We start from the raw sequence: 21,432 nt of genomic DNA, 5'->3' as shown, positions 1-21,432 counted from the left end.
GACAGCCATATCAGGCTCTTTTCAGCACACACTTCTTGGCATCCACAATAGTGTCTGGATTTATTAACTGTATATGGGATGAATCCTCAGGTGGGACAGTCTTTGGGTGGCCTTTCCTTCAGTCTCTGCTCTACACTTTATCTCCATATTTACTCTTGTGAGTATTTTGTTCTCTTTCTAAGAAGGACCAAAGCACCCATACTTTGGTCTTCCTTCTTATTGAGCTTCATGTGGTCTGTAAATTGTATCCTGGGAATTTGGAGCTTTTGGGCTAATATCCACTTATCAGTGAGTGCATACCACGTGTGTTCTTTTGTGATTGGGTTTTCTCACTCAGGATGATATTTTCTAGTTCTATCCATTTGCCTAAGAATTTCATGAATTCATTGTTTTTAATTGCTGAGTAGTATTCCTTCGTGTAAATGTACCACATTTTCTGTATCCATTCTCTGTTCAGGGACATCTGGGTTCTTTCTAGCTCGTGGCTATTCTAAATAAGGTTACTATGAACATAGTGGAGCATGTGTCCTTATTATATGTTGGAGCATTTTCTGGGTATATGTCCAGGAGTGGTATTTCTGGGTCCTCAGGTAGTACTATGTCCAATTTTCTGAGGAACTGCCAAACTGATTTCCAGACTGTTTGTACCAGCTTGCAATCCCACCAACACTAGAGGAATGTTCCTTTCTCCACATCCTTGCCAGAATCTGCTGTGACCTGAGTTTTTGATCTTAGCCATTCTGACTGGTGTGAGGTGTTGAACATTTCTTTAGGTGCTTCTCAGCCATTTGATATTCCGCAGTTGAAAATTCTTTGTTTAGCTCTGTACCCCATTTTTAATAGGTTTATTTGGTTCTCTGGAGTCCAACTTCTTGAGTTCTTTGTATATATTTGATATTAGCCTTCTATCAGATGTAGGATTGGTAAAGATCTTTTCTCAATATGTTGGTTGTCTTTTTGTCCTATTGATAGTGTCTTTTGCCTTACAGAAACTTTGCAATTTTATGAGGTCCCATTTGTCGATTGTTGATCCTAGAGCATAAGCCATTGGTGTTCTGTTCAGTAATTTCCCCCCTGTACCCATGTGTTCAAGGCTCTTCCCCACTTTCTCCTCTATAAGTTTCAGTGTATCTGGTTTTATGTGGGGTTCCTTGATCCACTTGGACTTCAGCTTTGTACAAGGAGATAAGAATGGGTCGATTTGCTTTTTTCTACATGCTGACTGCCAGTTGAACCAGCACCATTTGTTGAAAATACTGTCTTTTTCCCACTGGATGGTTTTAGCTCCTTTGTCAAATATCAAGTTTGTGTGTGTGGGTTCATTACTGAGTCTTCAATTCTATTCCATAAATCTTTCTGCCTGACTTTGTACTAAAACCATGCAGTTTTTAATCACCATTTCTCTGTAATACAGGCTGAGTTCATGGATGGTGATTCCCTCAAAAGTTCTTTTATTGTTGAGAATAGTTTTCGCTATCTTGGGTTTTTCATTATTCCAAATGATTTTGCAAATTTCTCTTTTTAATTCTATGAAGAATTGATTTGGAATTTTGATGGGGATTGCATTGAATCTGTAGATTGCTTTTGGCAAGATGGCCATTTTTACTATATTAGTTCTGCTAATCCATGAGCATGGGAGATCTTTCCATCTTCTGAGATCTTCAATTTCTTTCTTCAAAGACTTGAAGTTCTTGTCATACAGATCTTTCACTTGCTTGGTTAGAGTCACATCAAGTAATGTAATATTATTTGTGACTATTGTGAAGGGTGTCATTTCCCCAATTTCTTTCTCAGTCTGTTTATTCTCAGTAGAGGAGGGCTACTACTGATTTGTTCGAGTTAATTTTATATCCCACCACTTTGCTGAGGGCTTTAAAAAAATTTTTTTATCAGCTTTAGGAGTTTTCTGGTGGGGTTTTTGGGACCAATTAAGTATACTATCATACCATGTGTAAATAGTGATAGGAACTTCTTTCCTTCCTATTTGTATCCCTTTGATCTACCTTTGTTGTCTAAAAGCCCTAGCTAGAACTTCAAGTACTATGTTGAAGAGATAGGGAGAGAGTGTGCAGCCTTGTCTAGTTCCTGATCTTAGTGGGATTGCTTCCAGTTTCTCTCCATTTAGTTTGATGTTGGCTACTGGCTTGCTATATATTGCTTTTACTATGTTTAGGTATGGGCCTTGAATTCCTGATCTTTCCAAGACTTTAACATGAAGGGATGCTGAATTTTGTCAAATGCTTTTTCAGCATCTAATGAAATGATCATGTGTATTTTTTTCTTTGAGCTTGTTTATGTAGTGGATTCCATTGATGGATTTCCATATATTGAACCATCTCTGCATCCCTGGGATGAAGCCTAGTTGATCGTGGTGAATGATCATTTTGATGTGTTCTTGGATTCAGTTGGCAAGAATTTTATTGAGTATTTTTGCATCAATGTTCATAACGGAGATTGGTCTGAAGCTCTCCTTCTTTGTTTGGTTTTTGTGTGGTTTAGGTATAAGAGTAATTGTGGCTTCATAGACTGAATTGGGTAGTGTTCCTTCTGTTTCTATTTGGTAGAATAGTTTGAAGAGTATTGGTATTAGGTTTTCTTTAAAGGTCTGATATAATTCTCCACTAAACCCATCTTGTCCTGGGCTTTTTTTGACTGGGAGACGATTAATGACGGCTTCTATTTCTTTAGGGCTCATGGGACTGGTTAGATGGTTTATATGACACTGTTTTAACTTTGGCACCTTTTATGTGTCTAGAAAATTGTCCATTTTATCCAGATTTTCCAATTTTTTGAATTTCCATGGTTTTCATTGTTATGTTTCCCTTTTCATTTCTGATTTTATTAATTTGTGTACTGTCTCTGTGCTCTCTGGTTAGTCTGCTAAGGGTTTATCAATCTTATTGATTTTTCTCAAGGAACCAGCTCCTGGTTTAGTTGATTCTCTGTACAGTTCTTTTTGTTTCTATGTGGTTGATTTCAGACCTGAGTTTGATTATTTCCTGCCATCTACTCTTCTTGAGTGTATTTGCTTTTCTTTGTTCTAGACATTTCAGGTGTGCTGTCAAGCTGTTAGTGTAAGCTCTCTCCAGTTTCTTTTTGGAGGCACTCAGACCTATGAGTTTTCCTCTTACCACTGCTTTCATTGTGTCTCACAAGTTTTGGTATGATGGGTCTTCATTTTCATTAAATTCTAAAAAGTCTTTCTTTCTTTCTTTCTTTCTTTCTTTCTTTCTTTCTTTCTTTCTTTCTTCTTTCTTTTTTTAAAAAAGATTTATTTATTTATTTATTATATGTAAGTACACTGTAGCTGTCTTCAGACACTCCAGAAGAGGGAATCAGATCTTGTTACAGATGGTTGTGAGCCACCATGTGGTTGCTGGGATTTGAACTCAGGACCTTTAGAAGAGGAGTCAGTGCCCTTAACCTCTGAGCCATCTCTCCAGCCCCCTCTTTATTTCTTCCTTGACCATGTTATCATTGAGTAGAGAGTTGTTCAGTTTCTATGTGTATGTGCACTTTCCATTTTTTTTGTTGTTGTTGGAATTTAAGACCAGCCTTAGTCTGTGGTGATCTGATAGGGTGCATGGGATTATTTCAATCTTCTTGTATCTGTTGAGGTTTGTTTTTTCACCAATTATATGGTCAATTTTGGAGAAGGTACCATGAGGTGCTAAGAAGAAAGTATATTCTTTTGCTTTAGGATGAAATGTTCTATAAATATCTGTTATATCCATTTGGTTCATAATGTCTGCTAGTTTCACTGTGTCTTCGTTTAGTGTCTGTTTCCATGATCTGTCCATTGCCAAGAGTGGGGTGTTAAAGTCTCCCACTATTATTGTGTGGGGTGCGATGTGTGCTTTCTGCTTTAGTAAAGTTTCTTTAATGAATTTGGGTGCTCTTGCATTTGGAGCATAGATATTCAGAATTGAGAATTCATCTTGGTAGATTTCTCCTTTGACCAATATGAAGTATCCTTCCTTATCTTTTTTTTTTTTATAACTTTTGGTTAGAAATCCATTTTATTTGACATTAGAATGGCTACTCCAGCTTCTTTCTTGGGACCATTTACTTGGGAAATTGTTTTCCAGCCTTTTACTCTGAGGTAGTGTCTGTCTTTGTCCCTGAGGTGGGTTTCTTATATGCAGCAAAATCCTGGGTCCTGTTTAATCATCCAGTCTGTTAGTCTATGTCTTTTTATTGGGAGAATTGAGTCTATTGATATTAAGAGATATTAAGGAAAAGTAATTGTACTTCCTGTTATTTTTGTTGTTAGAGTTGGGATTCTGTTCTTGTGACTATCTTCTTTTAGGTTTGTTGAAGAATTACTTTCTTGCTTTTTCTAGGGAGTAGTTTCCCTCCTTGTGTTGGAATTTTCCCTTTATTATCCTTTGAAGGGCTGGATTCATGGAAAGATATTGTGTGAATTTGGTTTTGTCGTGGAATACTTTGGTTTATCCAACTATGGAGATTGAGAGTTTTTCTGGGTATAGTAGTCTGGGATGGCACTTACATAAACACTCCCTTCCCTGATACCTGGTATGTGCTTTGTCATGGCAAGAGTCACTCCCTATGTAATTAGAGTAGGTGGCTGTTCTCTCTCTCCACTTCTCTGATTCTTGAATAGCAATTTTATTTCTCTTCTTGTAATTGATTGGTAGGCCATTGTATAAAATAAATACTTAATGAATATTTATAGGGTAAATCATGTAGAGGGAAGGAGTATATATATGGTACCAAGTAAGCTATGCTGTACAGTGGTGGCAAGCCCTGGGAGAAGTCTACCTTGCTGCTGGGATTGGCAGAAAGTTAGGGACCCTTTCAGGTGAGTGCCAGGGCCAGACTGCCTTTATTGACACATACAGATATTATCTGGGCAGTAAAACCATGGGAACAATAATAGATATGCATTCTTAGGTGATGGGAAAGATTTCAGGGCCAAGGTTATTTTAATGGGGATAGGGGATAGTGCCTACAGAAATGAGCTGTTTCTCAGAGAGAAAGCATGTTAAGAGGGAAGATCAGTAACTGTGGTCATTGGAACCCTGTGAAGGGTGAAGATGATTTGAATCAGAGAAGCTGCGTGTTCCTCACCTCGGTTAATGGCACCATCCCATGATCAAGCACACAGAAGAAAGAAGAGAAAGATGATTCAATTCAGCAGTTAGAGGTTACTTATGACCTGTACCCTGCTATCCTACAACCAGCTAAGATGCTGCTAGTATTCAGAACATGTCGGCTCATGGGATTCACAGAGAATCTGAAGAGTGGGTTGTGTCTAGATAGATACTCACAGAACCATCCCAGGGGCCGCCAACTTATGTCCCTGCTGTACCTTCCTGTTCAGCTGAAGACTCCTCACATGACAGCAGAACTTAATGCAGAAAGTAACCACCATGAGGTCCATGTCTGTCTGTATCACCAGGTGCTTCACGTTTGTCTGCAACACTGTGTGTGCCAAATCATCTGGTTCAGGCACTATTGTTCCTTGCAGATCATGCATCACATGTGTCAGGAGCTCCATATCCTGATTTTCATACAGACAGTGGAGCAAACCCAGACAAGGTGGTTGATGGGGTTGGGATTTCCCTAGGATGTGCCATAGTAGTTTCAACTTTGTCTTTCCAGGAAGGCTGCAGGAAAAGAGCTTTTCCATTTCTTTCAATCCCTCTTTACTCAAAAGACCAAACAGAAAGCGCACAGTGGGTGCCTCAAACAGGTTTTGTCTTCCATACAATTCTACCAGTGTTTCCACAATTCTGTCATTTTTCATATCAGCATGTCTTTCCTCACTATCATCCAAGATGTAGGACATTGCTGCAAAGAACTCCTGAAGACACAAGTGGGCAAAGCTGTAGCTCAGAGAGCTGGCCTGCTTTTGAAGGACACCAGTCTTCAGGAAAGTGGCAATGGCATCCTCGTCTAACCCTTGCTTACAGAGGTCGCTTTCACTGAACAGGGTCCTTCTTTGGCAGACCCCCTCAGCAGCCAATGAGCAGAGGGCTCTGAGCTGGGTCCTCATGTGCTGCCCTGGGATTGTCAAGGAAAGGTATTCCAGGCAGAGGGCTGTGGTGGTCTGTGAGGTCAGTGAGAGCCCTCTACCCTGCTCCATCTGCTTTTTCAGGCAAGTGCAGACCAACCAGCACACCCAGGGAACTTCACACAGAGTCAGGAGCGCTGAGTTTGATTTAACTAATGTAAAAGCAGTAATTCCACCTTTTTTCTTCCCAAAATATTTGTAGAAATAGTTTTTCCGTTCAAACAAAGTGAATCCTAGGACTTCCACTTGACATGGATGCTCCAGGGAAGGAATGAATTTCTGTAGAGCTGTGGTACGGGTTGTGAGCAAGAAGGAAGCCTCAGGAAGGATGGATTTCCCAAGTAAACTGCCCAGCAGAGTGTACACAGGCTGGGTTTGACTCCAGTGAAGACATAACTCAGGATTCTGCTCCTCCAAGACCCATGCTGGCTCATCTATGCCATCCAGAATGAAGAGCAACTTCTCAGGGTGAGACAAGATCTGCCTAATGGGAGCTGTGGGCACTTCCTGGCCTTGTGCTATGAGCTCAGCCAGACTCAGTTGCTTGCACTGGGCCAGCTCTCTGCAGGTGAAGAAGAAGACATGATGGAAGTGATCCCTGTAGAGCTGGCCTTCCATCCAGGCTCTCTTCACCAGTCTGGCCAGTGTTGACTTCCCAATCCCAGCAGCTCCTTCTATTATGACTAATTGAGGCTTTTCCTGAGTACCTAAGTTTGGGCCAAATAAGTCTTGGATGTCAGTCATATGTCCTCCTTCTTCTGGTACACATGGATACCAGCTTTCCCTGACCAAGTTTTCTGAGCCTCTTTGGCACAATTTTTTAAAGAGTAGTAGTTTTGTGAAATTTTGGAAGAGATTCTTGCTTTTTGATGAACATGTTAAAAGAGGGTAAAGAGCCTCTTCTACTTGCTTCGTACGTGCTTCTGGAAAGGTTCCTAAATGGAAGAGAAAGTTTGAACAGAAGTGTATACATTAGTGTTGTGTGTTCATTCAATTCTTCCTTCTTTCCTTCTTTCCTTCCTTCCTTCCTTCCTCCCTACTTTTTTTGATCCTTTATCATCTGGATGCATTTAGACATCTGTCTAAACTGTACATCATACAGTCTGTGAGCATTGGAATATTCTGAACAGTGTAGTGCAGAAAATGCACATTTAGAGTAGAAGATTTTACTTCAAGTGGTCATGTGACTAATAATAATTCTGTCTGACTTTCATTCATGCCTCAGACATTTATAGATTTCTTACCCTGTGCCAGACATGCTCTTGAGGCTAAGAGTAAAGGGTGAGTTCACAGACATAACTCTGTCTTCATTCAGCCTATGAGATAATCCAGTAGCTCCACTGAGCTCATCTTTCCCATCTGTAATTTGGTGGCTGTGGTCTCTCCCTGTAGGTGGCCATGGAGCAGTGGGGAGATTACTGATAGTGGAGCTCCAGACAGATCACATGGATCTACCGTTGTAGTTCTGACAACATCATTATGAAGTCCTGAGATTGTCTGTCTGACAGGAAGGTCTAGGAATGCCATAGAGCTTGTGTTTCAGGACATAGACTTGGTCCACTATTCCCAGGCCTTGCAATTTTGGCTGTATTTTTTACTGTATTCCAGATATTTTTGGTAACAATAAGCCTTGTTTTGGGCTACTGTTTGAATGTATTTTGTTCCCTTTGAAACTCAGTTTGAAACTCAGTTGCCAATATAGGAGTAAGGGGTAGTCAGGAGTAATGGATGCATGTCTAGTGTGTGTATTTAGAGCCATGAGGCAGGCCTCTTAATAATTGACCAATATTTTTTCTTCTAGAAATGGACAAGCCATTGTGGGAAGGGGTACCTTTCTTTTCTGCAGGTACCTGTCTGTCTTTATATGCCATTTTTGAGGCTAAGTAGTTTTCAGTCTTAGACTTTCAGCCTCCAGAACTATAATTAATATACAGGTTTGAAAAACCACCGAGAATGGTGCTGTAGCTCTATAATTCATCACTCAGAAGAGACAGGGGAATCAGGATCTCACACCCAGTTTTTCCATATGGGGTATTTGAAATTATTCTAGGATATCAATCTATCATTCTATCAATCAGTCAGTCAATTAGTAACTCAATCAACCAATCAAAAAACAAGTATAAAAAATTTTTCACTTAGAAATCAAAGAGATAGATAGGGTCTCCAGTAGATAGATAGGGCCTCAAGTGGAGGAACTGGATTACTATTCCACAATTGAAATTCCTGACCCAGAATTGCTCCTGTCTAAAAGAACTGCAGGGACAAAAATGGAGAAGAGATTGAAGGAAAGGTGGTCCAATGACCAGCCCCACTTGGGACCCATCTCATGGTGTAGCATTAAGGCCTAACATTATTCCTGATGCTTTGAAGTGCTTACAGACAGAAGCCTGGCAGGGGTGGCCTCTGAGAGGCCCTACCAGCAGCTGTCTGAATCAGATGCAGATACTTACACCCAACCATTGGACTGAAGTTGGGGACCCCTATCATTGAATTAGGGGAAGGACTGAAGAAGCTGAAGGGGAGGGTAACCCCATAGGAAGACCAGCAGCCTCAACTAACCCAGACCTCAGGGAGCTGCTGGAGACCGAGCCACCAATCAGGAGCATACATGGGTTGGTCCAAGGCCCCTGGCACATATATAGCAAAGGTCTGCCTGGTTTGGCCACAGTGGGAGAAGATGCGCTTAATCCTTAAGAGACTTGAGGCTCCAGGGAAGGGGGAAAAGTCTGGTAGGGGGTACCCCTCAGAGGCAAAGGGGAGGAAGAATGGGATGAGGAACTGTGGGAGGGAGTCTGGGGGGGCAATGACTGGAACGTAAATAAATAAAATAATTTTAAAAAGTCAAGAAACAAGAGGAGTGACAAAAGGAGAGATATGAAGCATGTACAAAGACCTTAAGAGAGGAATTTAAATTTTCAATTAAGGAAAATTAGAGAAAGCCAACCAAAGGTTATTAGAAAACAAACTTTAGTCTATCTGGTTAGTATACAACAAAGACCTCCAGAAGATGACCATCCACTGGGTTATCAGGAATTTGAATGGCAATGTGTTAGAACTGAGGAGATTTAAGGTAAGTGTCACTAATTTTGGAATGCATTTGCCATTTGTAAAACAAATCTTGAGTTCCTGGGCTATTAAAAATAGAGTAATCCCCTAAAGACTGGAAAAAATGGCAAGAGCAATAGCAGAACTTGCTGTACATTTACAATGGTTCTTATGGTGGAGAGACAAGGCTAGGGAGATAGCATGACAAAAGAGAGCCAGAGGCAGAGAGATTTCACCAGATCATCTGCTTGGTGAAGGTCGCTTTGCTGAGGTAGAGGTGCAGGCTGTATATGATGCAAAAAGTCTGGCATTGTGTCGATTGTCAGCCGTAAAGGCCTGGGACAAATTCACAGAATCAGGGAAAAGACTTGAACCATTTACTCGAGTCATGCAAGGTCCAAAAGAAAACTTTCCTGACTTTTTGCAAAGGCTGGCCTCAGCTGTGGAAAGAAGTGTATCAGATTCAGCAGCAAGAAAGGCAATAATCGAGACTTTAGCCTTTGAAAATGCAAATTCTGAATGCAAGGAAGTGATCAGACCACCAAGGGCTGAAAGAAAGATGAAAATTCAAGACCTGTAAGTCATATAAAGTACTCAGAAATTGCTGATTGTTTGTGAGTCTAGAGGCTGCCTGGGGCTGAGAATAAAGAAAAAGAAACCCGGGTATGCCCCGTAGTTAAAACATTCCTGGGAACAGCTTGACCATAAGATAAGGAGGAATGTGAGGACATAACAGGGCTATCTGAACTGAGTCAACAACTCACAGAACTCTGACACCCTGCACGTACATGTAATTTTTCTGCTGATGTTTGAATAAGCCAATAGTGTATCACTATGCTGAATTCCACACCCCTAAGCCCCTTACCCCATAAAAACCCCTAGCTTTTGAGCCTCGTGACCGACATCCATTATCTCCTGTGTGGGATGCATGTCAGTCCGGTGCTCTGTCATTAAACTACCTCATGTAATTACATCAGGGCAGTCTATTCATGATTCTTTGGGTGCATGCCAAATCGGGAGTTGAGTGGGGGTTTCCCCACTAGGTTCTATTAGGGCAGCTGCGGTCAACATCAATCAATGAGTATATTAGACATACAGCTGATGTTGTATCTTGCTCACCTGATATGACTGTAATAGGAGAAGCTGCCACTAGACACCCAGAGATAACCCAAGATTTCAAATGTTTTAATTGTGGCGAGCAGGGTCATCTCAGAAATAACTGCAGAAAAAAACCCAAAGTAATTCCAAAAGGGCGCCTATGCCTTCTGGAGTATATCAAAGATGTGGCAAAGGTCGCCATTTGACTACGGAATGTAGAGCAACAACAGACAAATGGGGCAGAACTTTACCAAAAATCTCCCAGGGGGCCTCTTACAGGCCCCAATGCCAGGCAGAGAGAGTACTCTTCCTCAGTACAATTTAATGTCACTGCTTCAAAAACAGATGTTGTGAGACCAGATAACAAGGCTGAGGCAAGTTTTATAGACAACTCAAAGAACCTAAAAGGGAGACAAAAATGAATATTTTGGCAAACTTCTATAGAGGATCAAAGGCAAAAACTAACAATGCAAGTAAACAATATTGAGATTGAAGGAATAGTTGACACTGGAGTAGATGTCACCATTATCTCTCTAAAATCTTGGTCTTCAAGTTGGCCACTTCAAGAAGTAGACATCCAATTCTGAGGAGTTGGAATTTTATTCCAAATAAAGCAAAGCACCAGATGGCTTAAATGTATAGGACCAGAAGGTCAGGTAGGAAAATTGAGGCCATATGTAGCTGATATAGCCATTAACTTATGGGGGAAGAGATTTATTACAACAGTGGAAAACACAAATTAATATCCCCTTGGTTTCAGTGTCTGGCCATGAAACCGGCCAGGCTCCTAATAAAAATTTTTAGTTAGTTAAGAGTTCATTATCAAAGGCAGTTACAGACTACCCAAGCAGTTCATAAACAAAATATAGCAGAGGCTGACAATTTAGCTCTACCCAAAGGAGCCAGGGCTGATAAGACACTAACAGCCTTACCACTAAGGTGGTTGACTGACCAACCCATTTGGATTGATCAATGGTCTATGACAAAAGAAAAAGTACAGGTATTAGAACAGTTAGTCCAGGAGCAGCTGGAGGCTCAGCATATAAAGGAGTCTTTCAGCCCTTGTAATTCTCCAGTATTTGTCATAAAAAAATTGGGCAAATGGAGGATGTTGACAGATCTGAGTGATTAATAAGATTATTCAGCCAATGAGTTTCTTGCAGCCTGGAATCCCATTGCCTTCCTTGTGTCTAAGGAATGGGCTATCATAGTGAGTGATCTAAAAGATGGATTTTTCACAATTCCTTTACATGAACACAATAAGGAAAGGTTTGCTTTCTCGATACCTACCTTCAATAGAGATTGCCCAATAACAAGATATCATTGGAAAGTCCTGCCACAAGGAATGTTAAATAGCCCTACATCATGTCAATATTTTTACAAAAGCCATTGGAGATGATTTTCAAACAATTTCCCCAATCCATTATTTATCATTTTATGGATGACAACCTTTTGGCTGATCCAGATATAAATGTCCTGGAAAGAATGTTTGATGAAGTAATAAAAAAAAAAAAAAAAAGAAACCAACAACTTGTTTTGCTGGGTACTGCAAATTGCCCCTGAAAAATTCAAAGAGGAGATTCTATTAATTATCTAGGGTATAAAATAAGTCTGCAAAAGGTTAGGCCACAAAGGGAGCAAATCAGAAGAATCCAATTAAGGATCCTTAATGATTTTCAGAAGTTACTGGGAGATATTAACTGGCTGTGGCCTGCGATTGGCTTGGCCACTCAAGAGCTAAGCAAGTTATTTCAAACCTTACAAGGTGATAAAGATTTAAGTAGCCCAAGGAAATTATCAGCTGAGGCTGAGAAGGAGTTAGCTATGGTAAGAAAGGAAATTGATTCAAAGATGGCCTGCATCTTAGTCATCTTACCTTCTACTTATTCTCATGCAGTGGGAAGATTATATCTTAGAATGGATATTTTCAGCACATAAACAGAGTAAAAAAACTAAAAACCTACACTGAGAAAGTCTCTGAATTGGTACTAAAAGGAAAAATGAGACTTTGACAATTAGTCAGAATGGATCCAGCTGAAATTGTGGTGTCTTTTACTAATGCAGAAATTGCCTTGTTATGGGCACAAGATGAATATTGGCAAAGAGCATGCAGTAATTTCTTGAGAGAGATTAACAACAGATATCCTAAAAGCAAGTGGCTTGAGTTCATAAAAAGAACTAATTGGATTCTCCCTCGGATAATAAAAGGAACTCCAATATCTGGAACCCCTACATTTTACACTGATGCCAGTAAATCAGGAAAGGCAGAACATAAATCAGAAGATGTAAGTAAGGTAGTTGAGAGCCCCTATAACTCAGTTCAAAAATCTGAATTATATGCAATCTTCATTCTGTTGTCAGATTTTCAAGAGTCTCTTAATATAGTAACTGACTATCAATATGCAGAAAGCATTGTTTCACACATAAAGACAGACTGCTGAACTTATTCAGGATGATCCTGAATTGACTTCTCTATTTATTCAGCTACAACAAATGATCAGAAATAGGAGTTATCCACTATATATAAGAAGCATAAGATCCCATACAGGTCTTCCAGGCCCTCTGATGCAAGGTGATGAAGGCTGAAGACTGATGTTCCGACGTTTTGATGAATGAGGGACTGTCCAGATCATCAGCAGTCTCTATAAACTGGCCAAGTTTGGCAGCTATGTTTTGTGCTCCTCATAATTTTAGATAATATTAGTTGTTCTCAGACTTCTGATGTGTTGAAGACTGGTTGTAGTCTCACAGCCAGTTGAAGCTGTTTAGCATTGAGAAAGATGATAGAGTCTACTTGTCTGTCGTTATACCAGTACCATGCAGTTTTTATCACAATTGCTCTGTAGTACAGCTTTAGGTCAGGCATGGTGATTCCTCCAGAGGTTCTTTTATCCTTGAGAAGAGTTTTTGCTATCCTAGGTTTTTTGTTGTTCCAGATGAATTTGCAGATTGCCCTTTCCAATTCGTTGAAGAATTGAGTTGGAATTTTGATGGGGCATGGTATGGTACTGGTATAATGACAGACAAGTAGACCAATGGAACAGAATTGAAGACCCTGAGATTAACCCACATACCTATGGTCACTTGATCTTTGACAAGGGAGCAAAAACTATCCAGTGGAAAAAAGACAGCATTTTCAACAAATGGTGCTGGCACAACTGGCGGTTATCATGTAGAAGAATGCGAATTGATCCATTCCTATCTCCTTGTACCAAGGTCAAATCTAAGTGGATTAAGGAACTCCACATAAAACCAGAGACACTGAAACTTATAGAGGAGAAAGTAGGGAAAAGCCTCAAAGATATGGGTACAGGGGAAAAATTCCTGAATAGAACAGCAAAGGCTTGCGCTGTAAGATCGAGAATCGATAAATGGGACCTCATAAAGTTGCAAAGCTTCTGCAAGGCAAAAGACACTGTCAATAAGACAAAAAGACCACCAACAGATTGGGAAAGGATCTTTACCTATCCTAAATCAGATAGGGGACTAATATCCAATATATATAAGGAACTCAAGAAGGTGGACTCCAGAAAATCAAATATCCCCGTTAAAAAATGGGGCTCAGAACTGAACAAAGAATTCTCACCTGAGGAATACCGAATGGCAGAGAAGCACCTGAAAAAATGTTCAACATCCTTAATCATCAGGGAAATGCAAATCAAAACAACCCTGAGATTCCACCTCACACCAGTCAGAATGGCTAAGATCAAAAATTCAGGTGACAGCAGATGCTGGTGAGGATGTGGAGAAAGAGGAACACTCCTTCATTGTTGGTGGGATTGCAAGCTGGTACAACCACTCTGGAAATCAGTTTGGCGGTTCCTCAGAAAATTGGACATAATACTACCAGAGGATCCAGCAATACCTCTTCTGGGCATATATCCAGAAGATGTTCCAACCGGTAAGAAGGACACATGCTCCACTATGTTCATAGCAGCCTTATTTATAATAGCCAGAAGCTGGAAAGAACCCAGATGCCTCTCAACAGAGGAATGGATACAGAAAATTGGTACATTTACATAATGGAGTACTACTCAGCTATTAAAAGGAATGAATTTATGAAATTCCTAGGCAAATGGATGGATCTGGAGGGCATCATTCTGAGTGAGGTAACATATTCATAAAGGAACTCACACAATATGTACTCACTGATAAGTGGATATTAGCCCAAAAACTTAGGATACCCAAGATATAAGATACAATTTGTTAAACGCACGAAACTCAAGAAGAATGAAGACCAAAGTGTGGACACTGTGCCCCTTCTTGGAGTTGGGAACAAAACACCCATGGAAAGAGTTACAGAGATAAAGTTTGGAGCTGTGAAGAAAGGATGGACCATCTAAAGACTGCCATATCCAGGGATCCATCCCATAATCAGCTTCCAAATGCTGACACCATTGCATACACTAGCAAGATTTTGCTGAAAGGACCCAGATATAGCTCTCTCTTGTGAGACAATGCCGGGGCCTAGCAAACACAGAAGTGGATACTCACAGTCAGCTATTGGATGGATCACAGGGCCCCCAATGGAGGAGCTAGAGAAAGTACCCAAGGAGCTAAAGGGAACTGCAACCCCATAGTGGATCATTATTATGAACTAACCAGTACCCCAGAGCTCTTGTCTCTAGCTGCATTTGTATCAAAAGATGGCCTAGTAGGCCATCACTGGAAAGAGAGGCCCATTGGACTTGCCAACTTTATATGCCCCAGTACAGGGGAATGCCAGGGCCAAGGGGTGGGGGAGGGTGGGTGGGGGACTGGGGGGGGGAGTGTATTGGGGACTTTTTGGATAGCATTGGAAATGTAATTGAGGAAATTACCTAATTAAAAAAAAAGAGAGAAAGATGATAGAGATTTGAGAGGATAGTTTTCAGATGGTATACAGTCTAAAACCAGGACATAAGTTAGGTGTAGAATTATAAGCCTTTTAAGTTAGGATAGATGGTAGGGTGCTTTATCTAATTGACAAAATTGATGAACTGGGTGATAAGTTTATCTTACATTTATAAATTGTAGAATGGTAATAGTTGTACTCAAATTATATCTAAGAGAAAAAAAAGCTTTTTAATTGGTAAAAAGGGGAAATGTTGTGGATTGCCCTGGTGCTGTTTGTATTTAGATGCTAATTCTGCTTCTCCAAGAGGGACTGCCTCTGACTTAGAATGAATCACATACTCAGGTGACTTCATGTGAACCTTCCCCCCTCATTTTAACTTGTAAAATAAAGGCTAGAGCCAGTGACTGGGCAGTGGAAGGGAAAAGTGGAGCAAAAGGTTTTAGAGACAGAGAGAGAGAAAGGAGGAGGAGATGAAGAAGTGAGAGGAAGATTGAAGAAGAGGAGGTGGAAAGAAAACAGATCAGAAGCACATGGCCTAGAGAAACTGCAAGTTATAAGGGATCTCATAGCTGGAGAATATAGTAGTGTAGTGGTAGAACTGCCCAATGTAGGCACACAGCATGTATTCATTTTAATTGAGTCGTGTTTTCATTGCACAGGGTTATTTGGGTCAGAGATTTACTGCTACACACTCACATGTACATGCACGGTGTAGCTCTCATAATGAAAATTGGGTTCAAAGTTGAAGAAAGGATAATGATTGTTTGACAAAGGAGAGGAGTAGGTATGTATTGATTAACCCAGATTAATAATGTATGAAAGTTCCTTATGGAAACCAACTAGTTGGACCTTAATCAGAAATATACCTTAAGCCCTTCTGATCCACGCCAGCACCGGACTACATTGGGCGTGGAGTCTGTAGACACCCGCAAGGTACCCACAAGACCCTCCATGGGATCTTAAGATCTCTGGTGAGTGGAACACAGCTTCTGCTACAATCCAATCGCGTGGAACCTGAGACTGCATTAATTAGGGAAGCAGAAAACCCGGCCTCATCAGGGGCACAAGTCCCTTCCGGTCCACGCCAGCACCGGGCTACCTTGGGTGCTGAGTCTGCGGACACCCGCAAGGTACCCACAGGACCCTTCACGGGATCTTCAGACCTCTGGTGAGTGGATCACAACTTCTGCCAGGAGGCAGGTTCGAACATCAGATATCTGGGCACCTTCCCTGCAAGAGGAGAGCTTGCCTGCAGAGAGTACTCTGAACACTGAAACTCAGGAGAAAGCTAGTCTCCTAGGTCTGCTGACAGAGGCTAACAGAATCACCTGAGGAACAAGCTCTAACCAGAGACAATTACAACAACTAACTCCAGAGATTACCAGATGGTGAAAGGCAAACATTAAGAATCTTCCTAACAGAAACCAAGACCACTCGCCATCATCAGAATGCAGCACTCCCACCCAACCCAGTCCTGGGCGCCCCAACACACCCAAAAAGATAGTTCCTGATTTAAAAGCATATCTCATGATGATGGTAGAGAAGTTATGAAACAAATGGATTTAACAGATATCTACAGAACATTTTATCCTAAAACAAAAGGATATACCTTCTTCTGAGCATCCCATGGTACCTTCTCCAAAATTAACCATATAATTGGTCAAAAAACAGGCCTCAACAGATACAAAAATATTGAAAATTTCTCATGCATCATATAGGACCACAATGGACTAAGGCTGATCTTCAATAACAACATAAATAATGGAATGCCAACATTCATGTGGAAAATGAACAACACTTTTCTTAATGATACCTTGGGCAAGGAAGGAATAAAGAAAGAAATTAAAGACTTTTTAGAGTTTAATGAAAATGAAGCCACAACATACCCAAACTTATGGGACACAATGAAAGCATTTCTAAGAGGGAAACTCATAGCTCTGAGTGCCTCCAAAAAGAAACTATAGAGAGCACAACCTAGGATCTTGATAACACACCTAAAAGTTCTAGAAAGAAAGGAAGCAAATTCACCCAAGAGGAGTAGATGGCAGGAAATAATCAAACTCAGGTGCGAAATCAACCAAGTGGAAAGAAGAACTATTCAAAGAATCAACCAAAGGAGGAGCTGGTTCTTTGAGAAAATCAACAAGAGAGATAAACCCTTAGCCAGACTCACTAGAGGGCACAGGGACAGCATCCTGATTAACAAATCAGAAATGAAAAGGGAGATATAACAACAGATCCTGAAGAAATCCAAAACACCATCAGATCCTTCTACAAAAGCCTATACTCAACAAAACTGGAAAACCTGGACGAAATGAACAAACTTCTAGAGAGATACTAGGTTCCAAAGTTAAATCAGGATCAAGTTAATGATCTAAACAGTCCCATATCCCCTAAAGAAATAGAAGCAGTCATTAATAGTCTTTCAGCCAAAAAAAGCCCAGGACCAGATGGGTTTAGTGCAGAGTTCTATCAGACCTTCAAAGAAGATCTAATTCCAGTTCTTCACAAACTATTCCACAAAATAGAAGTAGAAGGTACTCTACCCAACTCATTCTATGAAGCCACAATTACTCTGATACCTAAACCACAGAAAGATCCAACAAAAATAGAGAACTTCAGACCAATTTCCCTTATGAATATCGATGCAAAAATACTCAATAAAATTCTCGCTAACCGAATCCAAGAACACATTAAAACAATCATCCATCCTGACCAAGTAGGGTTTATTCCAGGGATGCAGGGATGGTTTAAGATATGTAAATCCATCAACGTAATCCATTATATAAACAAACTCAAAGACAAAAACCACATGAGCTTCTCCTTAGACGCAGAAAAAGCATTTGACAAAATCCAAAACCCATTCATGATAAAAGTCTTAGAAAGATCAGGAATTTAAGGTCCATACCTAAACATGATAAAAGCAATCTACAGCAAACCAGTAGCCAATATCAAAGTAAATGGTGAGAAGCTGGAAGCAATCCCACTAAAATCAGGGACTAGACAAGGCTGCCTACTTTCTCCCTACCTATTCAACATTGTACTTGAAGTCCTAGCCAGAGCAATTTGACAACAAAAGGAGATCAAGGAGATACAAATTGGAAAAGAAGAAGTCAAAATATCACTTTTTGCAGATGATATGATAGTATATATAAGTGACCCTAAAAATTCCACCAGAGAACTCCTAAACCGGATAAACAGCTTTGGTGAAGTAGCTGGATATAAAATTAACTCAAATAAGTCACTGGCCTTTCTCTACACAAAGAATAAACAGGCTGAGAAAGAAATTAGGGAAACAACACCCTTCTCAATAGTCACAAATAATATAAAATATCTTTGCGTGACTCTAACTAAGGAAGTGAATGATCTGTATGATAAAAACTTCAAGTCTCTGAAGAAAGAAATTAAAGAAGATCTCAGAAGATGGAAAGATCTCGCATGCTCATGGATAGGCAGGATCAACATTGTAAAAATGGCTATCTTGCCAAAAGCAATCTACAGATTCAATGCAACCCGTATCAAAATTCCAACTCTATTCTTCAACGAATTAGAAAGAGTAATCTGCAAATTCATCTGGAATAACAAAAAACTTGGATAGCAAAAATTCTTCTCAAGGATAAAAGAACCTCTGGTGGAATCACCATGCCTGACCTAAAGCTTTACTACAGAGCAATTGTGATAAAAACTGCATGGTACTGGTATAGTGACAGACAAGTAGACCAATGGAGCAGAATTGAAGACCCAGAAATGAACTGACACATCTATGGTCACTTGATCTTCGACAAGGGAGATAAAACAATCCAGTGGAAAAAAGGCAGCATTTTCAACAAATGGTGCTGGCACAACTGGTGGTTATCATGTAGCAAAACGCGAGTTGATCCATTCCTATCTCCTTGTATTAAGGTCAAATCTAAGTGGATCAAGGAGTTCCACATAAAACCAGAGACACTGAAACTTATAGAGGAGAAAGTGGGGAAAAGCCTCAATGATATGGGCACAGGGGAAAAATTCCTGAATAGAACAGCAATGGCTTGTGCTGTAAGATCGAGAATTGACAAATGGGACCTCATGAAACTGCAAAGCTTCTGGAAGGCAAAAGACACTGTCAATAAGACAAAAGGCCACCAACAGATTGGGAAAAGATCTTTACCTATCCTAAATCAGATAGGGGACTAATATCCAATATATATAAAGAACTCAAGAAGGTGGACTCCAGAAAATCAAATAACCCCATTAAAAATGGGGATCAGAGCTAAACAAAGAATTCTAACCTGAGGAATACCGAATGGCTGAGAAACACCTGAAAAAAATGTTCAGCATCCTTAAACATCAGGGAAATGCAAATCAAAACAACCCTGAGATTCCATCTCACACCAGTCAAAATGGCTAAGATGAAAAATTCAGTTGACAGCAGATGCTGGCGAGGATGTGGAGAAAGAGGAACATTCCTCCATTGTTGGTGGGATTGCAAGCTTGTACAACCACTCTGGAAATCAGTCTGCCGGTTCTTCAGAAAATTGGACATAGTACTACTGGATGAACCGGCAATACCTCTCCTGGGCATATATCCAGAAGATGTTCCAACTAGTAAGAAAGACACATGCTCCACTATGTTCATAGAAACCTTATTTATAATAGCCAGAAGCTGGAAAGAACCCAGATGCCCCTCAACAGAGGAATGGATACAAAAAATGTGGTACATTTACACAATGGAGTACTACTCAGCTATTAAAAAGAATGAATTTATGAAATTCCTAGGCAAATGGTTGGACCTGGAGGGCATTATCCTGAGTGAGGTAACCCAATCACAAAGGAACTCGCACATTATGTACTCACTGATAAGTGGATATTAGCCCAGAAACTTAGAATACCCAAGATATAAGATACAATTTGCAAAACACATGAAACTGAAGAAGAACGAAGACCAAAGTTTGGACACTTTGCCCCTTATTAGAATTGGGAACAAAACACCCATAGAAGGAGTTACAGAGATAAAATTTGGAGCTGAGATGAAAGATGGACCATCTAGAGCATGCCATATCCAGGGGTCCATTGCACAATCAGCCTCCAAACGCTGACACCATTGCGTACACTAGCAAGATTTTGCTGTAAGGACCCAGATATAGCTGTCTCTTGTGAGACTATGCCAGGGCTTTGCAAACACGTAAGTGGATGCTCACAGTCAGCTATTGGATGGATCATAGGGCCCCCAATGGAGGAACTAGAGAAAGTACCCAAGGAGCTAAAGGGATCTGCAACCCTATAAATGGAACAACATTATGAACTAACCAGTACCCCGGAGCTCTTGACTCTAACTGCATATATATCAAAAGATGGCCTAGTAGGCCATCACCGGAAAGAGAGGCCCATTGGACATGCAAACTTTATATGCCCCAGTGCAGGGGAACTCCAGGGCCAAAAAGTGGGAGTGGGTGGGTAGGGGAGTGGGGGGAGGAGGGTATGGGGGACTTTTGGGATAGCATTGGAAATGCAAATGAGAAAAATATTTAATATAAAAAACATATATAAAAGAAATATACCTTAAATAAATGTAGACTATTGAGCAATGAGATTACAGTCTTGAGAAGACATGAGTTACTAAATTCAAATCCCAGTGCCAAGCATGGAGTACCTCCCAAAGATTTACTGGTCATGGAGGAAGCAGAAACTCCTAAGACAGAAGACAAAGAAGCCTGTTGCCATTGTTCTTCAGAGTCTAAAAGAAGTAGTCTTACACCGTGATGCTGAAGACATCACATATTTTTTGTTACAAGACCTAAAGAACCCAAGTTGGAACAGTCATGTCATTTCATCTATGCTGGGTAGGTTTTCATAGCCCTAGGACATGGTATGAAGCCACTTGGGGAGAAAAACCATCAATGGAATTAATCTTTAGTGGCGAGCCTGAATGCTACAATACTGACCCGCTAGGGAAGTTATGCTCACTAGTGCAGTAGTTGCATGAAGTTTATAAGGTAACCAACAGTTCTATGATTATTATTGAGGAATTTCTGATTAGATTTGAATTCCACAGGGGGGAGCTCTTTCCTAGTACTATAAATGTGGTCTAAAGCCCATTGTGTAGGAGGTCATGGGCCCTAGGAGAGGACCTATTTCTGTTGTTTTGCTAAATGGACATATTGTTAAACTGCCTTTTGAATCAGAATTAACATAAACCTTGTCCAAATAAGCTTCTCTGTGCAGTGGTCAGCAATTAACATAGAGGCTTAGAGTAAAAATTCTGATTAAATGTGTGTTGAGCTTAGGGTCATACTTGGCCCTAAGTGGAATATCTAAGTGGGATTAGCAAGGCTCTGGGAACAGTTCAAGTGAGTTGGCAGAAAGAATGAAAGAGCAGAAGGATAGGAAGGAGTGCAGTGAGATGTGCTTTTCTGAACATTACATGACTGCTGTC

At 40.4% G+C, this 21,432-nt stretch overlaps 1 protein-coding gene across 2 annotated transcripts in view; it reads right to left on the bottom strand.

Annotated features, from left to right (window-relative positions):
* The window catches only part of LOC110305069 (NACHT, LRR and PYD domains-containing protein 1a), a 69,879-nt gene that overhangs the window by 20,579 nt on the left and 27,868 nt on the right, over positions 1–21,432 (bottom strand). For both annotated transcript variants that reach the window (XM_085829279.1, XM_021176843.2), the window contains exon 2: positions 5,292–6,972. In XM_085829279.1, the coding sequence (XP_085685405.1) occupies positions 5,292–6,972 (1,681 nt within the window). The remainder of the gene's footprint in view (positions 1–5,291; positions 6,973–21,432) is intronic.

This window comes from Mus caroli, unplaced genomic scaffold, assembly GCF_978045245.1.
Source record: "Mus caroli unplaced genomic scaffold, Mus_caroli_1 scaffold_13, whole genome shotgun sequence".
NCBI classification, from domain to species: Eukaryota; Metazoa; Chordata; class Mammalia; order Rodentia; family Muridae; genus Mus; species Mus caroli.
Note: the sequence above shows the minus strand (reverse complement) of the source record. Positions and strands in the feature narration are given on the sequence as shown.